Raw genomic sequence first — 20,767 nt, 5'->3', positions numbered from 1 at the left:
ACTCTGCTTTCAGAATGGTTAAATGGTTGACATGTCTTGTGGAACATCCTGAGATTGTGATGAGATGTATTTGTTCTCTGCTTATTTCTTAAGTGATCAACCACTTGGATTTACTTAGTGAATTTAATGTGATGTAACAGCTCAGAGTGCTTTACAATATTAAAACATCAATATGAAAAGTGCAATATTATTACAGTATTGCTAAAGAAAATCTAAAATGATGTCTCAGCAGATTTTAAATGCAGGAAATATTTATCCGTCATTGACTTGATAAATAATGCTGTAAAACATACAGGAAATAATAATATTTCCATTATTATCTTTTTTTAAACTATGTTTTGACCACCTGAACTATATTGTTAGGAATTAATAGGAAATAATCAAAATATGGGATGACATAGACTTTAAAATATTGATGCTGGAGTCAGAATTTTCAAATATTTCCTGCTTTTATTTCTGACTTCTAGCACTTTCAGTTTCTTAACTTTTCATGCTTTGCCTGTGTCAAAGATGTCAAATGAGTATAACTTATGCAGTTACGAAGTGTGGGAAGTGGCCTTCAGTGTGTTTGAAAGCATGCACCTGGATCCTGTTATTATCTATTTAAGTTGTATTAGCTTGCTGAAATATACATATATATAAATAAATACATTAAATACTTAAACAATGGCTTAATTATTCATGAATTCGTCAACAGTGCAATCATTGAGCACACGAAACGAGTGATATTTCTGGAAGATGATGACATTGCTGCAGTGGTGGATGGTGCTCTCTCCATTCACCGTGCTAAAAGATCAGTGGGTGATTTGGCATCCAGAACCATACATACTCTGCAGATAGAATTGCAACAAATAATGAAAGGTATGTGGTGTCTGCAGAAACAGTTTAAAAAAACACAAAAAAATCAAATGCATCCATGATTGTATATTTATTACAGTAAGCATACACTAGATTATATACATTCTCCAAAAGAGTTGAAGATTTGTGTCATCTCACAGCAGTTTAATAAATGTACTTAACTAGAATTTCTTAAACCAGCTTTCAGGTTGTAATGCTGAACTATGTATACATTGCTGAAATATACTGTAGCCATCTGCCATATAATAGAATTCAAAGGTATTGGCTTGGGTATAGTTTTCAAATCATAAACTTATTTAATAATGTTAGTCCAGTTCATGAAAACTCTATGCCACCTTTAATTGCTACCTTCCCTCCCCAGGTTCTCTTATGTGTTTGTCCTAATTCTTGTTTTTGAGTAATCAGATTTATCTTAAGAATGCTGTGATTTTCCCCAGAGTGTACATGAGTGTGCATGAGCATAGACATAAACTACCCCACAGGTGGTTGCCGATGATTTTCCTGTTGCTGCAGATGCAGTGACTCCATTTACTTCAAGGAGAAGGAGTTACTCCTGATGTCTAAACAAGGCTCTTGGACTCGGCACTGATGCCTTGGGTTCCTGATCATACTGAACTGAGAGACCAAACAGGCTTGGCCAAGGGCTTTGCTTTTCCCTTTTAGTTTGGTAACTAATAATGTCTTAATAATTGGGCAAATGGATCTACCTTTCAAACTTAAGTTGCTTAAGTAATTAAATGTATTACAATTATTTATAAATATCCCTGATCACCCGAGCTCTAAAAGAATTGCCAGTCGGTTCAGTATGAAATGATGGGAAAGATTTTTTGACCTCTTCAGTCCTATCCAGCCAATTGACACTATTACAGCAGGAAGACGCAGAGCCAAGTAACCAAACTTGACCTGGCGTTATAGACTGTTACCACTTAAACCTTATCATAGATTTTTTTTCTTGAATGCAGTTTCAAGCTATCTTTGCATAGAAGAGGAACACACATAATAGAACTGTTGCTTTGCAGCTACAGCAAACTGCAAAACTGCATTCATTTCTGATCTCTGGTGCATTTAACCTTATGACCACATGGATTCCTCCCACCAGAATACCCCTGCTTCTCTATACTTTGGTTTCAAATTCATTTTATTATTCCCAATATGCTGGTTTACTCTTTTACAGGAAAAAGAGTGAGGGAATAGGGTTACTCTATAAGACAGAAAGAACTCAACAGGCCAAATGCACTCCTCTTTGATGGAATTTAGCAGGAAACTAGTTACAAAAATGGCTGGTGTTTAGCATCCCTCCGATTGTGTTTGTGTCAGTTTTTCACAGAGTGATCATTCAGTTATTTTCATTACTCTATAAGATTGTCAATGAAATAACAATTCCAAGAAGAGCGTCTTCAGGCTCCTTAGTTTCATACATAATTAGCACAAATCATTCCAAACAATGGAAATTATTTACTAACATCAAATTTTTCCCTTTACCCCATCTGATCTCTTTTTTGTACTGTGTCCTGGAGAACAGTTAAATTCTTTACCTAATTTTCCCCATTTCTTTTTAATTACTCCCTCATCCCCAATTGGTTAGAGGGTGTCCCGTTAATTTTGTTTTAACCACTGTATAAATTGAGTATGGTTGAACACTAGATAAAAATGAAAAGATATGTTAATGTAATCATTTCTAGTTGAACTTACAATAATTAGGGACGTAATGATTTTTTTTCTTGCAGGTAACTTCAAAGCATTCATGCAGAAAGAGATTTTTGAACAGCCAGAATCTATAGTTAATACTATGCGAGGAAGAGTAAATTTTACAAATAGCACAGGTAATAAAATAGAATTATATTTATGGCACAAAATTTAGTTTCAATATGATGAATAATGTTATTCATCAGCTAACAAATTGCTAGTATTTTGAATATGCTTTGAATAACGAGCCATTACATGAAGTGTTCTTATTTGTTGCAGTAATACTAGGTGGGTTGAGAGACCACATCAAAGAAATAAAGCGGTGTAGGCGTTTATTGATGATTGGTTGCGGCACCAGTTACCATGCTGCTGTGGCAGTAAGTTTGAACATCTCGTTTCTTTTCATTTACCTTGCCTGAGTCTTTCGGTGCAGTAGACTAAAAACATACAAAGGGGATAAACCAGCACTGCATGAAGAGGCCTGTCCAACCGTGCAAGGCGCTCTGATTGCTCCATTTTATCACAAGAGAGGCCTAAGGCATCGTACACCTGGATTCAGAGAAAACTCTGCAACCACAGAAGAGTCTGAAGCTTGCAGTGGAAGAGTGCAGGAAAGCCCATCTGGTGTTGGAGTGGGTTTAAGCAAGATAATTCAGAAGGATGAAGAGAAGAGAGGATCTAGAGAGATAATTTTGGGAAGTGGATAGACTTCAGATCAGAAAAGTTTCGTACTGGCGTTCAGGCAGTACAGAGATCAGCCACTGAGATTGGGAGGCTATGGGAGGGGTCAATAAGATCACGGGGTAAGTCATTGAAGATAATAAATAGGGTTTTGTTTTCTCAGATAGAAAGAGGTTGTTGGGGAATTCATCTGGGGGAGGAAGTGGTGACTGTGGGGTTTGTTGGGGACATGATCACTTTTGTGGAAATAAACTGAAGATTTCAGGGAAGGAAGGGGTAGTAATAATTAAGATGAATACTTTAAAGGAGAACTTTCTTGGAGACTTCAGACTCTCTGGCAGTAGCAGAGGTAAGGTGGAGGCTTTTAACCAATGGCAAGCCTGCTTTTGCATTCTAGTTAAATCCTACATCAGTTTTTGAAGTTTGCTGTGCTCCCAGGTACAATAAGTGCAGTATAAAACATTACAAGTGACATCAAAGCAAATATTGCACGCTATTTATGTCACTGCATTTCAAGCTACCTCTAGAAATGCACTGGAACACAAAATACCGTTGCATTTAGGAACTGGGTTACTGTATATGTTATTGCTGTAACAATCATCCAGAACTTCTGTTTAGATTCGGTTTGTGCACAATGTTTAGTTTTGTTTTAACCAGGATTAATGTTGCAGAAAACGATTTCGTACCTTTTTTCAGACACTATTTTTCTATTACCATTCATTCATTTCTCACTGAAAATAACTAATTTCCTGAAAAACTTAACTTGCTGAAGAAATTGTGTCACCTCTTGAATGAATGTTTTGGCCAACCTGTTGCAGTTTTCAGGAAGGCTTGTACATGAATGCATGGCATGAAGGAATGCTTCTTGCCTATGTGAATGTCTGTGGACCTCATCATTCTTTTGGAGACTTTAGAATATAAATGCCGAGAGCCCTGGTGAGGCACAATCAGTGGCGTCTGAGATTATCTGAGGGTTTTCAGAGAAATTCTGGGAAATTTTGAGAGAATTTGGGAGGGGCAAATAAAAATACTGCAATTGGCTATTGGATGCTTCCTTTCTCATTAATTGTTCCTGATTGTGCTTCTGATACCAGAACTACAGACGTCACTCTTCACTCTAAAAGTACCAACAAAACTACCTCTGATTCACTGAAAAGATGAACAAACTAATCAAGGTGTAACTGGGAGAGGGGGAGGGTGTGAAGTAAAGAGGTGGGAAGTTGATTGATGGAAGAGGTAAAGGGATGGAAAGGTGGGAATCTGATAGCAAACGGTAGAAGACCATGGAAGAAAGGGAAAGGGGAGGAGAACCAGAGGTGATGGGCAGATAGAGGGAAACGAATGGGGAATGGTGAAGGAGCGGAGGAGGGGTAATTACTGGTCATTCGAGAAATCGATGTTCATGCCATTAGTTTGGAGGCAATCCAGACAGAATATAAAGTGTTGCTCCTCCAGTCTAAGTGTGGCCTTATCATGCCAGCAGAGGGGGCCATGGATTGACATGTCGGAATGGGAATGGGAGATAGGATTGAAATAGGTGGCCACCAGGAAATCCTGGTTTCCACGGCGGACAGAGCGAAGGTGCTCGATGAAGCAGTTTCCCGATCTACATTGGGTGTCACTGATGTATAGTATGCCACGTGGGGAGTACCGGATACAGTATATGACCCCAACAGACTCACAGGTGAAGTGTCACCTCACCTGTAAAGACTGGTTGGAAGCCCTGAATGGTAGTGAGGGAGGAGGTGTAGGGGCAGGTGTGGCACTTGTTCTGCTTGCAAGGATGAGTGCCAGGAGGAAGATCGGTGGGGCGGGACAAGTGGACAAGGGAGTCGCTTAGGGAGTGATCCTGAGGAAAGCAGAAAGCGAGTGGGGAGGGAAAGATGTGCTTGGTGGTGGGATCCCTTTGGAGATGGCGGAATTTATGGAGGATTATGTGCTGGATGCAGAGGCTTATGGGACAGTAGGTGATGTATCTCTCAAAAAAACAACAGAAAAATAAAACGAAATCACATTCAATGTTTTAATTCACATCTGCTTGTGAGTGAATAATCTTAGGAAGCTTGAAAAAAAATTACCTTGAGTTGTGTACACCAGTAGGTGTACATTTTATTACGTAATCAGTGTAGATGGATCACTGCATTTTAGTTTTTGATTGATTTAGACACGTCAAGCATTGGAAGAACTAACAGAACTACCGGTGATGGTTGAACTTGCCAGTGATTTCTTGGACAGAAGTACACCTGTTTTCAGAGATGATGTCTGTTTTTTCATTAGCCAGTCAGGTAGGTATTAAAACTAGATTTTATATATTTTTTAATTTCTTGTAATAACATATATCTATGTGTAGTTATGAGCAGATTACCCTTCTGCCACTTCAGCAGATATACTTGTGTTATTGGAAAATAACTTAGTCTGTAATAATTTTAATTGCCAAGTTCAGATGAAAGAAGATAATTGTATGAAATAATATAATTTTGTATCCTGCCAAAATATCAGTTTACATCATGCCCAAATCTATTTCTGTTTTAACAGGTGAAACGGCAGATTCTCTCATGGCTCTGCGATACTGCAAAAATCGTGGTGCCTTGACTGTTGGCATTACAAACACAGTTGGAAGCTCGATCTCTCGAGAAACAGATTGCGGTATACATATTAATGCTGGACCAGAAATTGGAGTAGCAAGCACAAAGGTTTGTGACTTTTCTTCAGCGATCAATGTTATTTTTATTCTGTGAATACCACTGAAACAACGCTATGCAACTAAGTAATAAAAACTGAAAATGTTATAAATATTCAGCTGGGCTGGTAAGAGAAATTCTTAATTCATCTCAATAGTAAAGAGACACATGGAATTTTCCCATCTAGACAAACTACTCTCTAATTGAGAGAAAATCAGAAGACATCATTTCTTTTTAAAGCCTAGGGATAGGAACCATCTGAAATTTTGTCTTATTTACTACATTACTTTCTTCAAATAAACTTTTGTGTTTTGTCAGTGTTTCGTCATTACTGGTGATGTTCAGTATATGATGTTCTCAACCGTGAATACTGATGCAAATTAATAGTGCAACGTGTGAGCTGGAAATACTCGGCAGGTTGGGCAGCATCAATGGATAGTGGAAAAAGTTAATGTTTCAAGTCTGGGGCTCGATTCCAATGATGTGACATTTTGTGATGTCTTGTATGTCCTTACTTTGGAGAGATGATTTCAATCGTGTGGTCTTCAACTGATAGGAATTTCACAATTTTTCACCATATATAATAACCCTCTCCCAGCAATTTGTTCCCACTGTACCTATTTACATCAAGAGCGTATTTCCCCAGGGATATCATAATCTCTGTGACTCTGGCAGAAAACCTAAAGATTCTATAGTCATTAAAGTCATTATTAGCCCTTTATATTGTTCATCTGGAAAGTCTACTGGTTCATCTGGTGAAAACTGTAAGTAATATCTTTACAGTTTGGATGACCGTGCACTTGGACGAAATAGAATGCCTACTTTGACATCAAAAGATCTGGCATCTCTCTTCTTCACTTTTATTTTCAATGAAAGGGATTCTTTCACCAAAAAATTTCCAGCTTAACCTCTCTTCAGTCGAATTTTAGTTTAGCTATTGAAAGAAGCAGGTCTTTAGTTCCTGCCTAATTGAGAGAGAAAAGGGATTTAAATGATTTGCTTTGGAAGAGATGTAGTGACATTCTCAATGAAATTTGAAGCAAGAATGAACCAGGAGAGTAGTGCATGCCCTCCGTTGTCCAGTTGTTCAGAAATCCCCATTTTGGCCATATGGCTCACTAGGACAATGTTTCATACATTCCTTTCAAAATCGTTCATTGGAAAAATTATTACACTACAGAGTTAACACATAAAGTGTATGTCAGAGGATTAATCAGAATTAACGAGGTAGTCAAAATGACAGTCTGGCACCACAAATATCCAGAGCATGATGGGTTATCAGAGATTTACTGTGATCCACAGCTGAAATCATGCTATGCGATGGAATAACTCAAATGGTTTTCTTTGTATTAAATATATTTTCTTTGTATACAGATGATATACAGTGTATATGAAAAGTAAGCAAGTAGAATACGAGTTTAGGATCGTTCAACTCTGAAGTTCAGTCAGCAAAATATTAGTTGTCTTTTACTAATCTTCCATTTCTCTATTTGGGTCTCTATTTGATTTGCCCTCTGCTGGAGTTCAAGCTGAACTCTCCTCTAAAAGCGCTTTTGTTTGGAATCAGTTATTTCAAAGAAAGAAAGTACATGAAGCTTGGAAATCAAAGAATTCCTTGGTCAAGATGTCTATTTTATATTCACTAGCACTGGCCAACTTTCTCGCTTCCCTTTTGAAAAATCTCTCACAATTTATTCCATTTTCAAATGAATATAATGTAAATTTTACAATATGGCTCACATGTGTGAACTATTTGTTGAACTATTTGTATTGTTCAAATTAGATTTCAAGTTGGTTACTTTGAGCTAGAAATTGAAGTGAATTTGCTAGCCGTGCAAGTAGCATTGTGAGGAATATGTGCAGAGTGGACTGATAAAATATACCTTGCTTTAAAATGAGCAATGCTTGATAATCCCTATACCAGCACTATGTTTTTCAGATCTTTTAAATATTTCTTAAATATATCATGGTAAACCTCCTTTTATCAACTTATTTTCAGGCCTATACAAGCCAGTTTGTTTCCTTAATTATGTTTGGCCTCATGATGTGTGAAGATCGCATCTCAATGCAGGAAAGGAGAAAGGACATTATTGCCAGCCTTCAATCCTTACCAGGTGCTTATTATTGTCTATCAAACAATAATTGAAATTTAACCAGGCAATCATTTATTAAATTTTTGTTGAAAAATATATAAAATTAACTAGGTTCATCTTTTAAATGTTAGCGTGTTCTTTCGAATCACTGTAAGGCTTGTTTATTTCTACCCAGTCCAGGGAGGAACTCTTGATTTTCTTCTTGTTCTTCTAACCATCAGTAATCATCTCTTAACCACATACTCCCTAAATTTAGAGTTGAGGATTAATCCTTTTGACTCCAGGTGGTGGTCTCCTGCCCATCAGCTCCGCATCAAATCTGGGTAGGATTCAGACCTAAACGGTGGGAACAAAGACATCGGTGGGTTCAATATTTTGTATCTTATGCCTCTGTGACTATGCAGATTTATAATTAAGGGTTCCCTTTTCCAAATGCCTTACTTCAACTGAGTTTAAATTGGGGATTAAATCTTCTCTCCCGAATTCTGCCAGACTTGCTGGGCATTTCCCGCATTATCTTTTATTTTAAACTTGCGGCAATTACAGTACTTTGCATCTTGTGGTTCCAGCATTGTTCCTTTCCTCTGTCATCATTCATCTCCCTTTATTTACATCTCCTTTAGATGGACTAGTTGCAATAAGCAAACCCTTGCATTCTCTCATTTGGCATCATAACCATTCATATCTTTCACTCTTCAGCTTATTAAACATAGGGAATTGCACTGGCAATCTGTTTCCTCTACACTTCTGAAGGAAAGTTCTAATGACTTGTGACATTCACAGAGGGGGAAAAATCTCCAAACCTCTGTTTTAAGTGAGCAAGCACTTGTTTTTAAACATTGACTCCTAATTCCATGTTGCCCAGTAAGAGAAAGTTTCCTGTCTGAATTCACCTGGGGAATTTGGTAGTGAGGGATCATCAATCAATTAGAAAGTTTGGAGGAATTTCCTTCTACATACTGATAATTGCTGAAGCATGGTATAGTTCTCCATTCAAATAATAAATGTTTGAAGCAGATTAATTTACATGATTATACAGGAAGAATAGGCCATTGTGATTAGGTCTAGTCCAGGAAAGATCCAAAATAGAACTTGGGGAAAATAGTGGTAAACATGATTGTACTGGAAAACAAAATGTTTATTTTCTTATTGAGTATTTACATGCTTTGATTGCATATCACTGAAATTTTAGATGATAATAACATCAGTTCAGGAGTATTTATTAGCCTCACAACTGCCTCATTTACTGACTTTTAAAAAATTTTCATCTTGCTTCTCTTAGACTTGATCAAAGAGGTTTTGTCCTTGGATGAAAAAATTGAGCAATTGGCCCGAGAGTTGTTCCAGCACAAATCACTCCTAGTCATGGGCCGTGGGTATCATTATGCTACCTGCCTTGAAGGAGCTTTAGTAAGTAGAACCCCTGTAAAATCCCTTCTTGTGGGAAAAATAATCAAAGGCTGTTACATGCTGAAGTTAAAAAAAAATGCAAGTACTTGGGCAACAGACACAAAATGCTAGAGGAACTTAGTAAGTCAGGCAACATCTATGAAGGGGAATAAACATTTAAGTTTTGGGCAAGATCCTTCAAAAGAACTGGAAAAGAAGGAGGTGAAAGCCAAAATAAGGAGGGGAGGTGGGTGGATGGGTGGAGGGGGTTACCGGCTGGCAAGCGATAGATGAGACCAAGGGAAGGGGAAGGTGACAGGGTGGAGGAAAGTGGATGACGTGAAAAGCTGGTAGGTGACAGGTGGAAGAGATAAAGGGCTGAAACAGGAATCTAATAGGAAAGGACAGTTAGCCGTGGAAAAAGGGAAGAAGGAGTGAGACCACAGGAAGTGTTAGGTAGGTGAGAAGAAGGGAAAGGGTGGGAGGGTAACCAGAATGAAAAATAGACAACGGGAGAAGGGTGGAGGGGGTATCTTTAGCAGAGTTAGACAAATCGATGTTCCTGCCATCAGGTTGGAGTCTACCAAACAGAATATGAGATGTTGCTTCTCCAACCTGAACCTGGCCTCATTGTGGAGACCATAGGCAGATATGTCAGAATGGGAATGGGAAGTTAGATTGAAATGGGTAGCCTGCAGGACATCCTGTTTTTCTGCGACAGACCATGATGGTACTCAATGACGTTGTGCCCGAATCTGCACCTGATCTCACCCATGTAGAGGAGGCCGCACCAGGAGCACCAGGAACAACAGATGACCCCAACAGACTCGCAGGTGAAGCATCGCCTCACCTGGAAGGACTGTTTGGTGCCCAGGTGGTGAGCAAGGAGGTGCAGGGGCGTTTGTACCACTTGTCATGCTTGCAGGGATAAGTGCCAGGAGGGAGATCGGTGGGGAGGGTTGAGTGTACAAGGGAGTCCTATAGAGAGCAATCCCAATGAAATATTTGGATTATTCAGCAAAAATGGAGTTAATGTTTCATGTCAATAATCTATCACCAAAGTCATCCACTTGAAAAGACTTGCAAACCCCTATTGTTTTCATCATATGTGATTAAATGATTTCTCATTTTTGTCAACACTAGGGATATAAGCCACAGTCATACAATGTGCTCCCATAATTTCAATTCTGGTAATGTCATAATGAATTTAATAAAATTAAATGACTCTTAAAATTGAGGTGTCCAGATGACGTCTGCATTTTTGTTTTCCAAAATTTAGCTTGTACATCACTTCCTTACTTTTTATGTTCCATCTCCCTTCAGATGGTATTTATCTAAGCATTTATCTAAGTACTTGGTTTTTTATAACTATAAGCAAAAGTGATTTGTAGAAAGAACACTTGGATCCTAATTACCAAATCACTTAACATTAAGAAAATACTTCTTAAGCCTTATTCAAAGCAAATGACTTCATAATACTTCACCTTAAATTTAATCTGACAAATTATTTATTATTATCTATTGGGTTGCACAAGGTAATGCTCCTCTAAATGTATGCAAGCTTTGTATATCTGTTTGCAGACTTGAATGCAGATGATGAAAATAGCTGTGAGTAATTTATTGGTACTTGATTGTGTGTGGGGAGGGGGATGATTCTCTTTTTTTTCTTTTTCTAGTTTGAGTTATAGCTTTATATAAAATATTGATTGCTCTGAACGGTAATTATCTCTTTTTGTTCTGTCAATAGAAAATCAAAGAAATCACTTACATGCATTCTGAAGGGATCTTGGCAGGAGAGTTAAAACATGGTCCTTTAGCTTTAGTTGACAAGCTGATGCCTGTTATAATGATTATTATGAGGGATTCATGCTACACCAAGTGTCAGAATGCTATGCAACAGGTCGCTGCACGACAGGTAAAGTTATTGTCACTTTCTTTCAGAGTTCATCTGATATTGCACTGCATTCGTTTTTGTATGTTACCCTCTTCAACTGCAATAGGAGGAGTTGAATTCAAACTTTCTGATCAAATTAACTCCATCGTAAATAATTGAAAGAACTAAAAATAATTGGGCAATACTTTAGAATGAGAGAGGTCAGTTATAGGCAATAAAAGAACAAAGTAAAGATCTGTGACAAAATGGTGGATAGAAGATGTTGAATACCAATTGATGATGATACAAGGCAAAATGGGAGTGGGATGTAAAGGAACAAAAGTTAGGTCAAGAAAGGATTTTAAAGGTAAGAGTAGAATCATTAAATAATCTGTATCAATGCAGAATCCAGAAATCTATAACAATCAGAATCAGGTATATTATCACTGATACGTAGTGATTTTTTTTGCTGCAACACTGCAGTGTAAGACAGAAAAATTACTATGTTACAAAAATAATTAATGCAAAATAGGAATAACAAAGTTGTGTTTGTGGATTGTTCACAAATCTGATGGCAGAGGGGAAGAAGCTGTTCTTAAAATGTTAAGTGTGGGTCTCAGACTCCTGTACCTCCTCCTGATAACAGTAACAAGAAGAGAACATTCTCCAGATAATGAGGGTCCTCAATGGCAAATGCCACCCTCCTCTTGTTAAGATGCTCTGGGTGGTGGGCAGAATTGTGTCCATGATGGATCCGGCTGAGTTTACAACTCTCTGCAGCCTCTTTCTATCCTGCCTATTGAAGTCCTCATACCTGACTGTGATGCAACCAGTAACAATACTCTCCACTGTACATCTGTAGAAATTTGTAAGTCTTTGGTGACAGACCAAGTCTCCTCAAACTCCTACTGGTGCGCCCTTTTCAGGCCCAACAAAGATCTTTAGATGTTGACACCCAGGAGCTTGACGCTGCTCACTGCTCCAAGTGTGTCCTGGCCTGAAGTCCACAATGAATTCTTTGATCTTACTGCTGTTGAATGCAAGGTTGTTGCTGGGACACCACTCCATCAGCTCGTCTGTCTCACTCCTCATCAGCATCGGAGATACTGTCCACAACAGTGGTGTGATCAGCGAATTTATAGATGGTGTTTCAGCTGTGCCGAGCCCCAAAGTCATGAATGTAGAGAGAGAGTAGGGCAGCTGACTAAGCACACATCCTTAAAGTTGACTGTAAGCAAGGAGGAGTTGTTGTTTCTGATCCACACTGAGTGTGGTCCCCTGTAAGGAAGCTGAGGGTCCAGTTGCAGAGGGAGGTATTGAGGCCCAGGTTTTGAAGCTTGTAGATTAGTACTGAGGTTGATTGCTGAGCTGTAATCAATAAACAATAGCCTGATGTAGCTATTGCTGTTGTCTAGGTGCTTCGAAGCCAGTGTGATTGCGTTTGCTGTAAACCAGTTGTGGCAGCAGACCAATTACAGCAGGTCCAGATCCTTACTCAGGCAGGAGTTAATTCTAATAAACCATTCCTCACTGCATATTCATGGCTGCTTTGTGGAAAGAGTTAGGAGCACCAAGTTTCTGGGAGTGCACATAACTAATAATCTCATTTGGTCCCTCAACACCACCTCTCTCCATGGTAGAGAAAGCACGGTAGTGTCTCCACTTCCTGAAGAGATTGAGGCAATTGAGGTTTCCCCCATCCTCCCTTCTAATCGATTTTTACAGGAGCACCATCATGAGTGTCCTGAGCAGCTGTATCAATGCCCGGTATGGGAATGCAAGACATCTGACTGCTAGTCCATATGAAGGATTGCAAGGACTGCTGAGAGGATCATCGGGGTCTCTCTTTCACCCATCAGAGATATTTATCAAGAGTGCTGCATAGGCAGGACCCTCAGCATGGTCAATTATCTCTCCTATCTGTCCAGCAATCCCATCAGGCTGGAGTTTCCATAGTACTGAGACGAGAACTGGTAGGATGGGAAACAGATTGCTCCTTCAGCTCCTGCACTCACTCTCTGGGTGGTCAGAGTTTTGAGTTTGCTGGTTCTGAAGATCGCAATTTCTTCAAAATAGCTTGACACAATGTAACTTACTGCAGTGCCTGCGGCTGCAGATTTCAGCTGTATTCATTGTAAACAGGAGTATTTGTTTATCCCCTTGGAAGTGCATACAAAAGTAACCCCTTGCGATGGTCACTTTTTTGAACCTTTTAAGTACATTAAAAAGTATTTGTCAAGCTTGTGTTTAGCCTGATTGAATTATTGTAGGAGGCCAAGGGCAGGGGCAGAGAAAGCAGAGAGGAAGTAGGATGGAGAATTAGAGATGCAGCTACCAAAGTCATACTCTCAGACTGTATAGTAAGATGGTACTTTTGTTCAAATCATTTAAATGGAAACAGCTTTTGAAATTACAGCTGCTGAAGTAGCAATTGAACTTGTACGGCTAATTTTAAATTTGGATCTTGTTTGCACATCAACTGTCCCTGAGAAATGAATATCACCCTTGCATTACTTGGTGTTTAAAATTATTTTGTCTGAAATGCACGGACAAAGAGTGTTGTGTAATGTACTTTGTGCATTTTAATAGCTACTGTGTCTTTAGATTGAATTAATTAACTGCATTTTTTTTGTTTGTGTCACCGTGAATTTGTTGAGCGGTTCTGACATGTGCTTCCTTTTATTTAGGGCCGTCCAATAGTACTCTGCACAAAGAATGATGAGGAGAGTAAGAAATGTGCATACAGAACTATTGAAATTCCACATTTAGTCGACTGTTTACAGGGAATTTTAACTGTAGTTCCTCTTCAACTTCTTTCATTCCATTTGGCTGTTCTTCGAGGATATGATGTGAGTTACTTTTACTTCTTAAGATGTACTACCTATATAGCATGGTTATATTATTCAAATGAAAGGATCCAAATATTTTAAATGTGTATTTTTTCAAAATACTAATTTAAAATACAAAATTTAAAAGCTTAAATTGAATAATAAACAGGTTCTGCTTGATATTTGTCTCATTAAATAGTCCATTGTTTGTACTTGTATAGAGTTTGGTGATAAGGAGACTAGTACTAGTCACTCTCAAATTGCTTCTGAAGAAGAATGTCTATTTGAATTCCTCAAGTAGGTTTACGATGGCCCAAGAGATAATAAAGCAAGTGGCAGGTTTTGAGTTAGTTGGTTGAGTTGGCTTAGTTTCTGAATCTTTAACAGTTCATGACCAGCAGGCTGTAGTGAAAGAAACATCATTGGATATCCCTAGGGCAGTTCAAAATGAAGAAACGTCATTGGATATCCCTAGGGCAGTTCAAAATGTTGAAATGTCATTGGATATCCCTAGGACAGTTCAAAATGAAGAAACGTCATTGGATATCCCCAGGGCAGTTCAAAATGGTGAAACATCATTGGATATCCCTAGGACAGTTCAAAATGAAGAAACGTCATTGGATATCCCCAGGGCAGTTCAAAATGGTGAAACGTCATTGGATATCCCTAGGACAGTTCAAAATGGTGAAATGTCATTGGATATCCCTAGGACAGTTCAAAATGGTGAAACGTCATTGGATATCCCTCGGACAGTTCAAAATGGTGAAATGTCATTGGATATCCCTAGGACAGTTCAAAATGGTGAAACGTCATTGGATATCCCTAGGACAGTTCAAAATGGTGAAACATCATTGGATATCCCTAGGGCAGTTCAAAATGATGAAACCTCCTCTTCATTTTTGCCCTCTATTCATGGGAAGCCAAGCTAATAATTAGGAATTCCCATGCATTGAATCAGAATTATTTTTATTATCACTGACGTACTGTAAATGTCATGAAATTTGTTTTGTGGCAGCTGTACAAGATATTAAAAATTACTGTTAATTACAATAAAAAACAAAAAAAATGCAAAAGGGGAATAGTGAGGTAGTGTTCATGGACCACCCAAAAATCTGATGGCGGAGGGGAAGAAGCTGTTCCTAAACTGTTGAGCGTGCATCTTCAGGCTCCTGTAACTTCTCCCTGAAAGTAGTAAAGAGAAGAAGGCATGTCCTGGTTGGTGAGGGTCCTGGATGATGGATGGCACCTTTTGAAGCACATCTTTTTAAGGCCTCCTCCATGATGAAATATCCTAATTGTTAGAGTGGCCTGAGCTGGGCATGGGCAGGAACATCACCAGAACTAAGAAATAACACCTGTCTGTTGCTCCTCCAAGTAGCTGGAGATGATAAGGACTTCAGAGTTCATCAGCCTTTTACTGTTCGCCTTAATTTCTTTTTGGGTAGGAAAGAAAATGCTATTAAAGTAGGTGATTATTAACTACATTGAATTATTTATTTCAGGTTGACTTTCCTCGAAACCTGGCCAAATCCGTCACTGTTGAATGAGGAACTGAATACCTCACCCGTTTCAAGTCTGAAGTTCTGACCAACCTTTCGTATTCTCTTTTGGCTATCGTTCATTGTGAAATGATGCTTATAATTAAACTATCTAATCAGGGTGTCTGCAGTGAAGAAGAATATATGCCTGTTGCATATTTGATACAAATCAAATGATGCTGTGTATGGCTGGGTTACAATGTTAAGTGCCTCTTCCTGTGAGTTTTATTCATCTGCTAAATGTATCATCAGGTAGCTACCTTGATTGAAGAAACTGTTTACATAAACTGATGGAATGGATACAAACAAAAGTGCAATATTAAATACCAAGAAAATCAATTGTAAAACTTGATTTATATTTCTTCTATATTATGCCTTTTTAGACTATGAATTTTTCAAAGAATCAGTTTTCCATGTCGGAGATACCTGAAGTGATCAGTGAAAATGTATTTTATTAATTATATATCTTTTTTAAGTCTAAAGGGATTAATTGAAAGTTTAAGTTGAGTAAAGACACAAAATGAAATGTTTCTGCTTTTCGTTTGCTGTCACATTGACTTATATTTAAATAAAATATGAAAGTCAGTTTAAAACGATTGTGTATATGTGTCTTTTATTTTGGTCATAACACAGAACATAGAATTGTACAGGCCCTTCGGCCCACAATGTTGTGCTGACCTTTTAACCTATTCCAAGATCAACCTAACCCTTTCCTCCTACATGCTCCTCCATTTTTTAAAATCATCGTGTGCCTATCTAAATGTTTCTTTACTGTCCCTAATGTACCTGCCTCTACCACCACCAATGGCAGCACGTTACACACACCCACCACTGTCTGTGTGGAAAAAACTTCCACTGACAGCCCTCTCCCCCATACTTGCACTTAATCACCTTACAATTATGTCCTCTCATATGAGCCATTTCCACCCTGGGAAAAGGTCACTGACTGTCCAACCTATCTATGTCCCCATCATGTTGTACATATATCAAGTCACCTCTCATCTTTTTTTGCTCCAATAAATAAAGCAATAGCTCGCTTTGCCTATCCTCATAATCCAGGCAGCATCCTGGTTAATCTCCTCTGCACCCTCTCTAATGCTTCCACATCCTTCCTATAATGAGGTGACCTAAACTGAACACAATGCCCCAAGTGTGGTCTATCTAGAGTTGTGACTGTAATCTAAGTCACTGGAGAAATTGTGGTTATGAAAGTATTTATCACAACAAACAGACATTTTCTTGCAGAGCTTCCTGTTAGAGTCACTCATATTCAAAAGTATATAACAGGAAGATGATTCGATACAACTTCAATAGTTACTATGGCATCGTTTACTTCAATACTCTGGGTTGACAAATGGTTCCTTTGAGGTACACATTTACAGTGGAAGCACATTGTAATTAATAAGACACCTCTGAAGATTCAAACACCTTTGTTGGAAGAAACTAATTAACACAGATATTCTAAAAATGTCTGAGGGTGGAGAGCTAGATGGCCAACTATTGATAGATCTGCTATCTGATGTGCTAAGTGATAGTATCAGTCTGATCTACAAGCTTCCTTGAACATGTTTACAATAGTGTAAATGATTTAAAACCATAGTTACCCGGATTGATGCAGGCCAATTAACTCAACCCTATTGTGTTAATGTTAGGCTGATGCTTACGCAAATGCCTCATGATCACCATATGACGAACCATATCTCGAACCATATCTCTTAGTCTGTTGACCGGCCTGTGCACCATAAACAGTACTGATTATTTACAAAGGTCACTTTTAACTTCGATTTATTGTACTGTTTGCAATTTACATTGAAGAATTGGACTGGTTCTTGCTTGAATTAATATTTGCTACTATATTCACATAACTCTAGAATACTGTGCTGTACTTTTCTATAACTCTATTATCTGCCTCTCACAAAGCCATACTGACTATCCCCAATCAAACTATGCCTCCCTAAATTCTCATAAGTCCTGTCTTTAAGAATCCTCTCCATTTTTTGCCCATTACTCATGTAAACTTACTGGTACATAAATCCCAGGATTATCCCTCATACCTTTCTTGAACAATGGAATAACATTTGCCATTCTTCAGTCTTCTGGTACCACTCCTGGCCAGTGAAGATGCAAAGGTCACAACCAAAGATGCATCAATCTATTCCCTAGCTTCTGGGAGTAACTTGGGGTATATCCTGTCCAGCATTAGGATGTTTGGAAAATCATTATAATGTTCATCAAAGTTCCAGCACATCCTTTATCTTAAAGTTGACATGTTCCAGCATACCAGTCTGATTTACACTGTGCTCACATTCATCAAGTCCCTCTCTCCAGTGAATACTGAAGCAAAATACTCATTAAAGACACAAAGACAATTGTGATTGCAATTCTATCTCCTTTACCATAGCTTTGGAGAGGGATAGGAACAAACAAGTTAGGAAAGTGTTTAATTGGAATAAGGGGAAATATGAGGCTATCAGGCAGGAACTTGGAAGCATAAATTAGGAACAGATGTCTTCAGGGAAATGTACGGAAGAAATGTGGCAAATGTTGAGGGGATATTTGCGTGGGGTTCTGCATAGATACGTTCCAATGAGACAGGGAAAGGATGGTAGGGTACAGGAACTGTGGTGTACAAAGTCTGTTATAAATCTAGTCAAGAAGAAAAGAAGAGTTTACAAAAGATAGAGATCTAGAAGATTATAAGGCTAGCAGGAAGAAGTTTAAGAAAGAAATTAGGAGTGCCAGAAGGGGTCATGAGAAGGCCTTGGTGGACAGGATTAAGGAAAACTCCAAGGCATTCTACAAGCATGTGAAGAGCAAGAGGATAATACGTGAGAGAATAGGACCAATCAAGTATGACAGTGGAAAAGTGTGTATGGAACCGGAAGAGATAGCAGAGGTACTTCATGAATACTGTACTTTGCTTCAGTATTTACTACAGAAAAGGCTCTTGGTGATTGCAGGGATGACTTACAGCAGACTGAAAAGCTTGAGCATGTAGATATTAAGAAAGAGGATGTGCTGGAGCTTTTGGAAAGCATCAAGTTGGATAAGTCACCAGGACCAGACAAGATATACCCTAGGCTACTTTGGGAAGCGAGGAAAGAGATTGCTGAGCCTCTGGCGATAATCTTTGCATCATCAATGGGGACAGGAGAGGTTCCAGAGGATTGGAGGGTTGCATATGTTGTTCCATTATTCAAAAAAGGGAGTAGAGATAGCCCAGGAAATTATAGACCAGTGAATCTTACTTCAGTGGTTGGTAAGTAGATGGAGAAGATCCTGAGAGGCAGGATTTATGAATATTTAGAGAGGCATAATATGATTAGGAATAGTCAGCATGGCTTTGTCAAAGGCAGGTCGTGCCTTACGAGCCTGATTGAATGTTTTGAGGATGTGACGAAACACATTGATGAACGTAGAGCAGTAGATGTAGTGTATATGGATTTCAGCAAGGCATTTGATAAGCTACCCCATGCAAGGCTTATTGAGAAAGTAAAAAGGCATGGATCCAAGGGGACATTGCTTTGTGGATCCAGAACTGGCTTGCCCACGGTAGGCAAAGAGTGGTTGTAGATGGGTCATATTCTGCATGGAGGTTGGTGTCCAGTGGTGTGCCTCAGGGATCTGTTCTGGGACCCTTCATGGTGATTATAAAAGACCTGGATGAGGAAGTGGAGGGATGGGTTAGTAAGTTTGCTGATGACACAAAGGTTGGAGGTGTTGTGTATACTGTGGAGGGCTGTCAGAGGTTACAATGGGACACCGATAAGATGCAAAACTGGGCTGAGAAGTGGCAGATGGAGTTCAACCCAGATAAGTGTGAAATTGTTCATTTTGGTAGGTCAAATATGATGGCAGAATATAGTATTAGTGGTAAGACTCCTGGCAGTGTGGAGGATCAGAGGGATCTTGGGGTCCGAGTCCATAGGACACTCAAAGCTGCTGCGCAGGTTGACTCTGTGGTTAAGAAAGCAAACAGTGCATTGGCCTTCATCAATCGTGGGATTGAGTTTAGGAGCCAAGAGGTAACGTTGCAGCTATATAGGACCCTGGTCAGACCCCACTTGGAGGACTGTGCTCAGTTCTGGTCACCTCACTACAGGAAGGATGTGGAAACCATAGAAAGGGTGCAGAGGTGCAGAGGAGATTTACAAGGATGTTGCCTGGATTTGGGAGCATACCTTATGAGAATAGGTTGAGTGAACTCAGCCTTTTGTCCTTAGAGTGATGGAGGATGAGAGGTGACCTGATAGAGTTGTATAAGATGATGAGAGGCATTGATCATGTGGATAGTCAGAGGCTTTTTCCCAGGGCTGAAATAGGTAGCACAAGAGAGCACAGTTTTAAGGTGCTTGGAAGTAGACACAGAGGAGATGTCAGGGGTAAATATTTTTTACACACAGAGTGGTGAGAGCATGGAATGGGCTGCCGGCAACGGTGGTAGATGCAGATATGGTAGGGCCTCTCCAGAGCCCTGTCTAATCCTTGCTTCCTAAACCACCAGTATGCTTCTTTCTTCCTCTCTACATCCCTTGTCAACCATGGTTCCTTCACATTCTTTCCGAAGCTCAATGGGACAAACCTCTTCGGAACCCCATGTCAGTCTCCCTAAACAACATCGATATTTCCATTCTGAATTTCCCCAAGTACATCGTTCCCGATTTATGCTCCCAAGTTCCTGCCTAATAGCATCAAAATTTCCTCTCCTCCAACTACTTTTCCTCTCCAAGTTTATGGTCAAGGTCTGGGAGCTGCGGTCACTGTCTCCACTGAGAGAACCCTCACCTGACTACGTTCATTGCCTCATATTGGACCCAGTATAGCCTCTCCTCTAGTCAGCCTGCTTACATACTGTGTCAGGAATCCTTCCTGGATACACCAAACTAACTCTGCCCCACCTAAGCATTTTGCACGAAGGGTGTGCCAATAAATATCAGGGAAGTTGATACTTGACAACAACCCTGTTATTTTTGCACCTTTCCAGAATCTGTCACCCAAACTGCTCCTCATTGTCCCTGATGCTATTGGGGACCTATAGAATACTCACATTAGAGTGATTGCTCCCTGTTACTGACTTGCACCCACACAGACCCAGTAAATGATCCCTCCAAGACCTCCACCCTTTCTGCAGCTGTTTTGC

At 39.2% G+C, this 20,767-nt stretch overlaps 1 protein-coding gene and 1 long non-coding RNA gene across 2 annotated transcripts in view; one reads left to right on the top strand and one right to left on the bottom strand.

The window, feature by feature from the left end:
* Positions 1-16,158, top strand: part of LOC134348897 (glutamine--fructose-6-phosphate aminotransferase [isomerizing] 2-like) — a 41,918-nt gene extending 25,760 nt beyond the window's left edge. Inside the window, exons 10-19 of the mRNA XM_063052693.1 lie at positions 698-861; positions 2,586-2,681; positions 2,824-2,921; positions 5,390-5,510; positions 5,761-5,918; positions 7,906-8,020; positions 9,282-9,409; positions 11,136-11,303; positions 13,949-14,110; positions 15,592-16,158. Coding sequence (XP_062908763.1) covers positions 698-861; positions 2,586-2,681; positions 2,824-2,921; positions 5,390-5,510; positions 5,761-5,918; positions 7,906-8,020; positions 9,282-9,409; positions 11,136-11,303; positions 13,949-14,110; positions 15,592-15,636 — 1,255 coding nt within the window. The 3' untranslated portion in view covers positions 15,637-16,158. The remainder of the gene's footprint in view (positions 1-697; positions 862-2,585; positions 2,682-2,823; positions 2,922-5,389; positions 5,511-5,760; positions 5,919-7,905; positions 8,021-9,281; positions 9,410-11,135; positions 11,304-13,948; positions 14,111-15,591) is intronic.
* Positions 8,071-20,767, bottom strand: part of LOC134348899 (uncharacterized) — a 34,501-nt gene continuing 21,804 nt past the window's right edge. The window contains exon 3 of the long non-coding RNA XR_010018514.1: positions 8,071-8,335. This is a non-coding gene — a long non-coding RNA (uncharacterized LOC134348899). The remainder of the gene's footprint in view (positions 8,336-20,767) is intronic.

This window comes from Mobula hypostoma, chromosome 7 (genome assembly GCF_963921235.1).
Source record: "Mobula hypostoma chromosome 7, sMobHyp1.1, whole genome shotgun sequence".
NCBI classification, from domain to species: Eukaryota; Metazoa; Chordata; class Chondrichthyes; order Myliobatiformes; family Myliobatidae; genus Mobula; species Mobula hypostoma.
The sequence above is the reverse complement of the archived record's forward strand: the minus strand, read 5'-3'. Positions and strand labels throughout refer to the sequence as shown.